The following is a 12,605-nucleotide window of genomic DNA, read 5'->3' as shown; positions in this document are numbered from 1 at the left end:
TTCCTAGTTCAAACTGAAGGTGTATTTTTTAAGGGGTTAAATATTGTTACCTACAAACTTAGAGCTGGTTTTAAGGTATTTTCCAGTTTACCGGACCTGCCTCATTTGTTGTTGGTAAATATCAATTAAAAATACATCAGAAGCAAAACTAGTACATTTGAATATTTACGAAACACCTGGTTTGATTTCCTGTGTTTCAATGGCTCTCTTTAAACCTGCCTTTATATTTTATATAATAATTTTTTTACCTATTTTATCTTTATTACATCAGTTTTTAGTCAGAATTTGGTTTCATCAACACATCAGTTCATGTATTTTCATATCTATTTTGCAATTGAATGAGTGTGCATAAATCTAAAGTTAAATTAAAAGTTTTCATGCATTATGCCATGATCTGAAATATATAAATTCATTCTGTACGGAGATTCTTTTTACAAACAGGACTGCTGAAATTGCATGAATTTTTTTTTAAATGTGAAAAAGTAGCCATGAAATCAATAGCTACAAATACTCTTGTTGTGATGGATGATCTTAATAGATTATAGTTTTTAGTTCATCGGATCTGAAGGACCAAGGCCATACTGTGGTATCCGTTGTCTTTAAAACACTTGTCTGGAACAGCTCAGCATATTTTGACCAAATTTGGTGTGGAGCATAAATAAGGGAAGGTAACTTAATTTTGTGTAAAAGACAGGTCTGACCCTCCCCCTGAGGCTTGACAGGCAGGTCCTAAAAGGGAAAAAAATTCACATTTTTTTTTTATAAATCTTTATTTTTGTTATTTGGAAAATGAGTTTTTATCCAGTATTGTCTGAAGATTCCTGGAACACAGGTTTTTGAATACTTGTGTACTTGTGCTGCTTCCTCATTAGGAAAGACTCCATAGATTCTGTGTGCACAGGGGATGGGTGGGGCAGAGAGACAGATCCCTCTGGGGAATTAGAAATAAGAGTTTAACAATGCGCATGCATCTCATGGGATTCCAGATCTACCACGCAGAAGTGAATGACAAAATCATTTTCTGTTTGATGAAGGTATTTTGTTGAAATTTAACTTGAAGTTTTGATATTTCTTTTAGAACAATGTAACAACAGAGTCATGAATAAAAAGTTTTAAAAGTTAAAGCTGAAATGTCAAGGTGAGCACTACAGGCCCAACAGGCCTCTTGTTTTGTAGGAATATTTAAAAACACTCAGAATCTATTACTGAAAATGTTCAGGATTTCACATTTGATGTCAAAATACTATAATGATGATAGCCATACCACCATTAAGTACTATAGTAACTATGGAGAAATGCCCTATTCTGTTATATCATGGCTTAATTTGTTTACAATCAGAGTTGTCTGCCCTTGACATTGTGACTTTGTTTACCTGGTATATAAATGTTGTCTTTTGTTGTTGTTAGTTATAATTGTTTATGTGTTGTAAAGTAGGAGGAAATTAGGTAAATAAATAAAAAAAAAAAATTATCTCTGTTGCCATGTCAACATTTGGCGTGTTTAAGAACTAGAGTGAAATATGTGTTGTAATGGAAAAAATAGTCGATCATTTTAAAATGTATACATATTTTTTTTATTGTGTATTTATTTATGAGATCAGAGACAGTAAACATCAGGTAGGTTGTATGTTGATAATTTTGGGTACAGCCTATTAAATTCAGAATCCTTATTATGATATATTTCATGTCCCTTGAAAACTGTCTTCATCTAATTATATTTTACATTTTAAGTCACCAAGACGGAGATGCTTTCTATAACCATGAAAACAACAGCAGCCTTTTTAGAAACAAAGTGTCTGTTAAGCCCCTCGGGCCTCTTGTCTATTTTATCTATAAACATTTTGGCTGATTTCCAGAAGTTGTCTACGGCTGCTATCATGCATTGTTGAAAGATACAAAAATGTAAACAAAAGGAGTGATCCCATCTGTAAGGCATTAATCAATAACTCCTATTATATCCTAGGTTTATTTCATGTAAGTTTGGATAATGACTATGCTAACATGTTAGTGTTTTCTTTGGTCCCAGTTTTCAAATTTAAAAAAAAGAGTAAAAGAAAAAAATGTACACAAATTCCCGATTTTCAGAGAAAAAATTTCATCCTTGGAAATTTGGTAGAAATAATCAAAATCATTTGAAATAATGGATGATGGAATTTATGCTTAATTGTATGACAAAAAAAATCCTTCTGCTCTTACATTGAGCAGAAAAAACCCATTAAAAATTGAAAAAGTTATGCTAAAATGTCCATTTCTTATATGTTAATTACAGAAATATGTGAGAAAATCAACACCAAAAATTATATTGGAAGTTGTAAAAGAAAAGTTATTTTTTAATATTTGAAGAATTATGAGGAAATAGATACGCTTGTTGACCTGTGTTGGTGATTGATCCCTACCCGAGTTAATGTTGGTGAACAATGCTTATACCCTGTTTTTGTCCTTGTTTTTCATGCACACCTCTAGAATCCTTACACAATCCAGGTACGCAGTAGTTTTAGCCATTTTTTTTCTACGCTGCTTCTTATAGTTATATACTATAGATTTTGTCTATCTTTCTTAGTGACCTATCATATATAAAGCAAATTGTGACAATATTCTTTAATCACTCTAAGTTACTCAGTAGATTTTGTCTATCTTTTTTAGTTACTCTTCCGCTACTCTGTAGATTTTGTCTGTCTTTTGTAGTTACTCATCAGCTACATGGTAGATTTTGTCTGTCTTTTGTAGTTACTCATCAGCTACATGGTAGATTTTGTCTATCTTTTGTAGTTACTCATCAGCTACTTGGTAGATTTTGTCTGTCTTTTGTAGTTACTCATCAGCTACATGGTAGATTTTGTCTATCTTTTGTAGTTACTCATCAGCTACATGGTAGATTTTGTCTGTCTTTTGTAGTTACTCATCAGCTACATGGTAGATTTTGTCTATCTTTTGTAGTTACTCATCAGCTACTTGGTAGATTTTGTCTGTCTTTTGTAGTTACTCATCAGCTACATGGTAGATTTTGTCTGTCTTTTGTAGTTACTCATCAGCTACATGGTAGATTTTGTCTGTCTTTTGTAGTTACTCATCAGCTACATGGTAGATTTTGTCTATCTTTTGTAGTTACTCATCAGCTACATGGTAGATTTTGTCTGTCTTTTGTAGTTACTCATCAGCTACATGGTAGATTTTGTCTATCTTTTGTAGTTACTCATCAGCTACTTGGTAGATTTTGTCTGTCTTTTGTAGTTACTCATCAGCTACATGGTAGATTTTGTCTATCTTTTGTAGTTCCTCATCAGCTACATGGTAGATTTTGTCTGTCTTTTGTAGTTACTCATCAGCTACATGGTAGATTTTGTCTATCTTTTGTAGTTACTCATCAGCTACTTGGTAGATTTTGTCTGTCTTTTGTAGTTACTCATCAGCTACATGGTAGATTTTGTCTATCTTTTGTAGTTACTCATCAGCTACATGGTAGATTTTGTCTGTCTTTTGTAGTTACTCATCAGCTACATGGTAGATTTTGTCTATCTTTTGTAGTTACTCATCAGCTACATGGTAGATTTTGTCTATCTTTTTTAGTTACTCTTCCGCTACTCTGTAGATTTTGTCTATCTTTTGTAGTTACTCATCAGCTACATGGTAGATTTTGTCTATCTTTTTTAGTTACTCTTCCGCTACTCTGTAGATTTTGTCTCTTTTGTCGTTACTCATCAGCTACATGGTAGAGTTTGTCTATCTTTTGTCGTTACTCATCAGATACATGGTAGATTTTGTCTATCCTTTGTAGTTACTCATCAGCTACATGGCAGATTTTGTCTCTTTTGTCGTTACTCATCAGCTACATGGCAGATTTTGTCTCTCTTTTGTAGTTACTCATCAGCTACATGGCAGATTTTGTCTGTTATAGATACTCTTCCTCCACTCAGTAAATGTTGTCTATCTTTTGTTTGTAGTTACTCATCAGCTACATGGTAGATTTTGTCTATCTGTTGTAGTTACTCATCAGCTACATGGCAGATTTTGTCTATCCGTTGTAGTTACTCATCAGCTACATGGTAGATTTTGTCTATCTTTTTTAGTTACTCATAAGCTACATGTTAGATTTTGTCTATCTTTTGTAGTTACTCATCAGCTACATGGCAGATTTTGTCTATCTGTTGTAGTTACTCATCAGCTACATGGCAGATTTTGTCTATCCGTTGTAGTTACTCATCAGCTACATGGTAGATTTTGTCTCTTTTGTCGTTACTCATCAGATACATGGTAGATTTTGTCTATCTTTTGTTGTTACTCATCAGCTGCATGGTAGATTTTGTCTATCTTTTGTCGTTACTCATCAGCTACTTGGTAGATTTTGTCTATCTGTTGAAGTTACTCATCAGCTACATGGTAGATTTTGTCTATCTTTTGTTGTTACTCATCAGCTACATGGTAGATTTTGTCTATCTTTTGTTGTTACTCATCAGCTACTTGGTAGATTTTGTCTCTCTTTTGTAGTTACTCATCAGCTACATGGTAGATTTTGTCTATCTGTTATAGATACTCTTCCTCCACTCAGTAGGTTTTGTCTATCTGTTGAAGTTACTCATCAGCTACTTGGTAGATTTTGTCTCTCTTTTGTTGTTACTCATCAGCTACTTGGTAGATTTTGTCTCTCTTTTGTAGTTACTCATCAGCTACATGGTAGATTTTGTCTCTTTTGTCGTTACTCATCAGCTACATGGTAGATTTTGTCTATCTTTTGTTGTTACTCATCAGCTACTTGGTAGATTTTGTCTCTCTTTTGTAGTTACTCATCAGCTACTTGGTAGATTTTGTCTATCTTTTGTAGTCACTCATCAGCTACATGGTAGATTTTGTCTATCTGTTGAAGTTACTCATCAGCTACATTGTAGATTTTCTCTGTCTTTTGTAGTTACTCTTCTTCTACTCAGTAAATTTCATCTATCTTTTGTAGTTTTTCTTCCCGTACACGGTAGATTTTGCGAGTCCTTCTTTCTTACTCATTAGAAAAACGAAAGATTTTGTCCATCATTCTTACTACCGTTTCAAGTATGCAATAGATTTATACATTCTGTCTTTATATCCAGACTTAAACAACCACTTAAAGTTAAAATACATTATATATTGGATTGTGAAATTGACCATGAACTCTTCATGAAGGTAATTTGTTAAAATAAATACCACTCTATCGATCACGAATGCTGTAGACATTGCTGAATTGCCACTGTGTATTAACTTATTCCTCATAACCTAGAAATAGCCATCAGCTCCAGTCGTTGGTATCGCACTTAAGCCAAACTTATTAAAATGTGACAGAATCACTCAGCATGTCGTAGACTAATGGCAAATTTTTAGAGGAAACAGTCTTATACAATTTACCCTGAAACAAATATCCTTAGAGGATAATCAGAGGATAAGTTTCTTCCCTGTATCTAATACACCTGTACACAGTGTCCTCAGCCTTAGAAATTATATTTATTAATGATTTTTAGTAGTTTTGACGTCGTTTGATATGTTAGCTGTACCTATAATCACAGTTTCACATAGTTATCTCTTTTACCTAGCTTCACAACAAACTGACCAAGTTTTGATTTTATGTGATATCTGAGTTACTGGTGTTGCTTGACACAGTAGAGTAGTCGCTGGATGTCTTGTGTGATTTTCCTGAACCATATTTAATTGCAATTGTTGATGCCTAGAAACTGCACATAATAATTACATATATTTTATCCTCACAAAATGATCTTTCTTTAGAATATATATTGTATTATCAAACATATGAAAAAAAATTATTATATTATGGAACTGGTGCAACTCCCGAGCTAGATATTGACTTTTCTTTTCTCAGTCGCCTCCTAGGCTTCAACTTTTAGGCCCTTAGCATCACTGTCGAGTCCTCGAAGAACGAAACAGCTGTATGATGCAGTTTAATTCATTGTTTGGCTCTATTGTATTTAACTCTAAATTTGAATTATTATTTTGAATTAAAAGGTGCTGTTCACTTTTGTGTCTTTTGTGCAATCTTGTTATTTTAAGAAAACTTTTTATTCTTTGTTACAGATGATATAGAACTAGTGCGAGCCCAGCAAGACACGCCAAGCCTGAAGAAGTCTCGATCCTTGGGAGGAAGTTTAAAGAAGCTGTTCAGGAGAGGAAGGAAGAGGTCTAGGGATCGTGGTGAAACATCCCGAGAAAGCTCTTACTCAAGATCATCAACTCGAAATGCTTCCCAAGGTCCATCTAGGGAGGGATCGATCGGCCGTGGGAGTGGTCAGAGTTCCTCCTTGACCAGGAGTGGTCAGCTTCCTGAACAGAAGGAGATTGGGCGAAGTCACTGGAGCAAGTCTACGCCACAGTCTACCTCGAATGAGTATATGGAAAGAGGGATAGATGTATCACCACGTCATGAACCAGGAGAGACAAGTTATCCTGTACTTCAACAGGAACCTGCAGTCCTACAACCACGGGGCATGTCGTCACAGGATCAAGACATCAGCAAAGGGCACTGGAGTAGACCAAAATCTGGAGAACAATTAGACGAAGTCAGACAGAGCTATGACACATACAGTGCTCCTCCCGAAGATGTACGCAAGGGTCACTGGAGCAAGTCAAAGTCGCCACCACGAGCTGGTGCTGTTATAATCACAACCCCGAAAAAGGAACCGTTAGATGTTGTGAGTCCAAGCTATGATACCATGGCGGCACCACCAACCTCAGATGACAGACTTGAGGTTCGGCGAGGTCACTGGAGTAAGAGTAGATCTCCAGCTCGATCTGTAGGGCCGGTGATTATAACAACACCTAAACAAGAAGTCCCAGATGTAGTCCCCAGTTCCACTACAAAAGCTGTGACACCAGAACCTGAAGAGAAGAAAGAAGTCAGTAAGAAACCAGAACCTAAAGAGGTCAAAGAGGTTATTGTAAAAACAAAGTCTTTAGAGAAAATAGAACCTATTCAGCCTACTGAAGACAGTGTGCCTGAACCTGCAGAAGAAGTTCGTAAAGCACACTGGAGTAAGTCCAAGTCGCCAGTTCGATCAGGGCCAGTCATCGTAAAAAAGAAAGAGTCAGTGGAGACGGAGGAAAGTGAAAAACCTGAACCTGAAGTGGGTAGTGTACAGGTCGATGTACGTAGGGGACACTGGAGCAAATCTAAATCACCTAGTCGCGAACGTGAACGTATTGGACAGATTGTAGTATCCAAAGAACCTACGGTTGCTGCACCAACTGCAGAGGTTGATATACGCAAGGGTCATTGGACAAAAAGCAAATCCAAGTCTCCAAAGCGAGATTCACATCCCACTGGTGGTGTAGTGGTATCCGTACCCGATAGCCAAACACCCAGTCCCGCACAGGTTGAACCTGCCTCTGAAGTCAAACCATCTCCAACTACGACAGAATCGTCTGATGTTAAAGCCAAACCAAAGCCAACGAAAGCCGAACCTGTCAAATCGAAAACAGTTAAAGTTGTTCCAGTCAAAGCCAAACCTGCCAAAGTTGAACCGGCAGTTGTAGAACCAGTTAAAACAGTTCCTGAAGAGCCATTCGTCCCTCCACCACCAAGTGCGAAAAAGGGACACTGGAGTAAGTCGTCAATGGACACAAAACAGCCCACAGGCGGAGGGGTTGTCGTGGTCACAACAGAAGCTGCTGAGGTTCCCGTTACTCCTGTTGAGACAGTGGATGTCCGCCGGGGTCATTGGACAAAGCCCAAGACAAAGGCGTCATGATTATAGTCATAGAATTTGAGACAAAAAATAATATATATCTGTTGGATAAATGATAGAAAATGTGCAATGGGATCCCAGAATTATGAGAAAGAATAACATGTGTTTGGAGTGGCAGTGCATAAGCTTGACTCGGACAACTTTCTGATTACAGAATACCATGGTGTTACCAGACTGAAGGGACAGCGAGTGTTGTAAGGAAGCACTATATCTCTCCATGTCTAAAATATCTGGTTTTATTATTAATGCAAGTTTGTTATAACAAAATCGATGTCTCACTTTTTTTCTAATATCGATATTCCCTTTTTAGGTATCAGCTTAACGTAAATGACAAATATTATATATACGTCAGAACTGTTTGCTCAAATGGTAACAACTCGTACGTTCAGCCATTCACTAACTATAAGAATGTTCTTTCCGTTACGTATTTCGCCTTTCGTATCTTGAGAAATACTTGCCACCTACCTAATCCACACTGACGGCAATAGCTTTCTGTGCTGTGATGCTAACCATATAAATATGTCTATCATTATTTGACTATTTACGCAAATTCCTCCACTGGAAACCATCCTGTCAGACAATCAGTTAATTGCATGGATAATGTAGCATTATGTGAACACTTTTATTACAAACACAAGTCCCATTGCAGTTTCCCAAACTCATCCCGTCCATCCATTACCTTTATTATTTAAGACTGGTTTTAAAATAAATATTGATATATGACATTGAGAAATATGATGAGATAATATAAGTTGATTTTAGTCGTTACATATAAAAAATTATTATTCTTTTGTTATTTGAAATAGCTGCAGTTTATTTATAAGTCTGATTACAGCCAATCACATAGAAATCCATTTTACTTCACGATATACAATGTTTGATAATTTTGAAATATGCATTGTATTATAAATATAACACATCCTATCGTTATTTGTTGTTGAAGATCCATTCTGTTATTATACAATGAGATGAATTGTATTATCTGGGTAATGTTTAAAAGATGTCGTATGATTATGCAACATCATCCTAGGAATGTTGCATATCTACACTTTAAACATCGTAAGAGATTTCTCTTTGTTAAATACTCATTATTAAATATATTCCTTTTTAGTCCCTGTTTGTTATTTCTGTTGAAACAGAAATAATTAATCATATCGTTTCGTTTATATTTTGTTAACATATCCTTACATTATATTACCACATCCTAGCTTACTTCCTAGTCTCGTTTGTTCATCCAATAGATGTCTGTTGATTGGTTGGATCCTCTCAGGCCTTAAGTTTGATAATTTGTGTACATGTGTGTGATTTTTCAGTAATGGTAAGTTTGAAAGTAATTATGTTGTTAATGCTTTGTATTCATAGAAACAATAGTGGTTTTAATGTCTATTTATTCTATATACAAATATGCTGTAAAATCGTATATTTTCGTTGGGCTCAAATTTCGTGATTTTTGCTAAAACGTGCATTTCCGCTGGCACTTGATTTCGTGGATAAATCTTGCTCACAAAATCCACCAGAACTAAAATCCGTGTGAATTTTTATCAGTTTATCTCTTAAGGACATATAAATTTGTAGATTAAGAGTAACCGCGAATTCAACGAAAATAAAATAATCACGAACATTACTGATTTCGCAGTATATGAAAAAAGTGAAAAAATACTTTGTATATAAGAGAGAAATGTATTTAGAAGATAGTGGCATGCTTTTATTGCAGTTCAAGAAGTTGATTAAAACTAGTTAGAAGAAGTGAAAGCTTTGTAATTATAGGAAAGAATATTCATACTATAGTTAGAACGGGTGAATTAGTTATCTTGACGTAAGCATAGTGAAACAATTCCGGAAAATGTAAGTTATTGAAAGACATTGAGGAAAGATGGAAGATGAATTTTCAAGGCCGTCATGACCTGAAGGGGAGAGCTTGATATGATCTTTAATAAAAATGTATATTTGAAAACATGAATATTTGTGCTGAGGAAATTTAAGGAATAGTATAAACATTTTTTCACGTCTACTAAAGTTTAGATAAATTTCAGTTACCCGCGTGATTATATCAATATGTCAACATGCATTTTCATTCGAGTCATATTACATTATTTTATTAGAACGATCAACACAATCAAATTCATTTAAACATTTTTTTTCATAATTAAATCTTAGAGTTGAAAATCTAGTGCCATATATTCATCTGTTTATATCAAGAATTTCTTTTGAGTTTTACTCGTTGATGTAATTTGGATACATGCAAGGAAGTTTAACTTCTTGTTTTTGTCGCAAAAACACCGAACCATCTTACATGTCTCTGATTTTAAATCGCGTACATCATTTTAAAAAAACAAGTCTGTATTTCTCTTTACTTGGATCAGAATCCACTCAAAAGTTGAATTAAACGTCAGTTATTAAGTCGTAATGATATATTTGATAAACCAAGTCTTTTGGACCCTGTCTCATCTCCTTATACCGTGTGACAGTTGCAACCTCATTCAACAGCTCCCTCATAAGGTCTTGGATTCACAAAGTGATCTGTCTTCCACCATGATTTTCGCCCATACTTCAGGATTGTGCAATATTTTCGCCAGCATAATTTATGTTAGATTCGTAGAGATTTGTAAAATCTATATAAAAGGTAATAGGTTTTGTTATTTAGTTACGTACTTTTATTATCGTTTCAGAGATCTATATGCCATTGAGAAGATATTTTTGGTAAAGAGAAAAAAAAGTGAAAAATCCCCAAATCTGTCTTTCATAAATGTGAAATTTTTTACAGTCTTATACCGTTCTTCCGATTTTGATTAAATCGTAAAATTAACGATAACTCGATTTTTTTAATCTAGTCTGTTCCTTTTTAAATTTTCATCAATATTAAAGATTAATTTGAAAAGAAAACATGTGCAAAACAAATGCAAAGCCATTAGTTAGGGAAAAGCATTAACATATCGTTGATTATTGACGTAAAGTCGTTACTTAGTAGTGATGAGTTTAGTACATTGATAATTAAGTAAAAGAGTAAATGATTGTTTATATGTGACATTGGATGGTGTAACAATGTGCCCAATATATACAGTTCAAACAACGAACAAGGGAGATAAATCAGATAGATATTTTATACTAAATGTATGCGTGCAGTTGTAAAATTAAAATAAAATTTCTGTTTAATTCTTTGTAATATTTGTATAATTTTCAAATTACTTTGGATTCTCCAAATTGTTTAAATGACGCAATTAATAACAAGCTTGTTGTTTAAATAGTAAACTTATCTTTTAATGATATTAATCATATGTTTTTCAATCTAAAGTTTAATTTTAGCAGTAGATGGTATGGACACAACCAGACGTCTGTCAACACGCACTCACCGGAAGAAACTGATTAAATCAATTAATGTATATCTATATATCTATCAGTATGTTAATTTCATTTAAAAATATAGATTATGTAATTATTCGATATTTATGTACAATAGAAGATCTGTATCTATTTGAGAATTTTTTATTGACATTTACATATACATATCTGAGCAGGAATCTTATTTTAGCACTATTTTGCTCTGATGCTATCTCGCTGAAATATGATTGCGCTAATTAAGTTCTGGATATTGTCTATATAGCCGTTCTTGTCGATGGACAAATTCGATGAACAAATTCGTTATCGCGCTAATTCGCCAAAGAGTTATAATGCGCTAAAATTTGATTACGCCAGTAAAAGAAAGGGACACATATCTGAATGTTTCCTCCTGGTGGGGTTGTTTTTGGTGATAATGTGTGATATCACATCTGCTGTTATGGTAAGATTCTCTCAAATAATTATATTTTCTCACTTTTATACTTCCATGTGTCAATGATCTAAACAATCCACTTGCTGATTTTTTTTTATTCGAGCTTGAATTTAGAATATTTTATTTCTGAAAGTTGGTTGGTAGTACTTCATATTGTTTTTCTTCCCAGCTTCTGTAAGGGTGAAACACTTAAAAAAAGTGATTGCTATCATATCAACATCTATATGTCTTTTATTAATCCAAAATGACGATTTTTACGTCTGTAAAAGATGTTTTGTTAACCTCTTTGGGAAGTTTTTGATGTGATATAACTTTTTTTTAAAATTTTTGTTTAGGAATAGAAAATTTAGACATTTTGTATGCAAAATTAATTTTTAAAGGTGGTTAAAAACTTTAAAGAAAACGCTTTCATTATCAAAATGCTTTTCGTTTGCAATCGTGTTAAAGTAGATGAAGCAAGTTGAAATGTTGAATTCTTGGTGAAAATGCACATTTGTTTGTAGTATAGAATAAAATTTGTGGCTTTATTTTACATGAAATAATTTTCATGTTTGTGTAAACGTGATCTAAAATTGTAATTCTTTCTCCTAGATATTTATACAATTTACTGTGTATATTTACGTCAAATTGTTACTAAGGAGTGTGAATACATTGATTGTATAAATAATGTAACATCATTAGTGTCTTCTCAGTGACAATGTAGAGATGTAGAAACGTCATTAATAAAACTAGTCTTAACTTCTTGAGAACTTTGTACTTTTTTTCTTTTCTTATTTAAATCTCAAAGTAGACAATTTCTCAAATTGTGCCACGTTACCATTTCTGGAACAAAGAAGAAATAAATGGAGTGTTCTATCAGGCTTCACCTGCGATCAGCTTCGCCTGTACAAGAGAAAGAGAAAGCACATGTCACCAAGTGTTCAATTATACTGTTAAATATTTGTCGAACTTTATATCAAAAATGAAAAATTATTCATATATGCTAATACTCTGTTAGCTGTCCTCCCGTAATTCACGAAACTAGTTCTATATTTAATATGTATTCTTAACATGAGCTCGGGGGCGTCAAACAACCATCGCTGGGGATCAGTGATGATGACCAACATCTGAATATCTCG

General features: G+C 34.1%; 1 protein-coding gene across 1 annotated transcript in view; it reads left to right on the top strand.

Annotated features, from left to right (window-relative positions):
- The window catches only part of LOC132552943 (titin-like), a 92,993-nt gene extending 80,757 nt beyond the window's left edge, over positions 1-12,236 (top strand). Inside the window, exon 16 of the mRNA XM_060217142.1 lies at positions 6,052-12,236. Coding sequence (XP_060073125.1) covers positions 6,052-7,721 — 1,670 coding nt within the window. The 3' untranslated portion in view covers positions 7,722-12,236. The remainder of the gene's footprint in view (positions 1-6,051) is intronic.
- The last annotated feature ends 369 nt before the right edge of the window (positions 12,237-12,605 follow it).

Source organism: Ylistrum balloti, unplaced genomic scaffold (assembly GCF_031769215.1).
Source record: "Ylistrum balloti isolate Yb309-2 unplaced genomic scaffold, AGI_CSIRO_Ybal_v1 Utg370288, whole genome shotgun sequence".
Lineage (NCBI taxonomy): Eukaryota > Metazoa > Mollusca > Bivalvia > Pectinida > Pectinidae > Ylistrum > Ylistrum balloti.
Note: the sequence above shows the minus strand (reverse complement) of the source record. Positions and strands in the feature narration are given on the sequence as shown.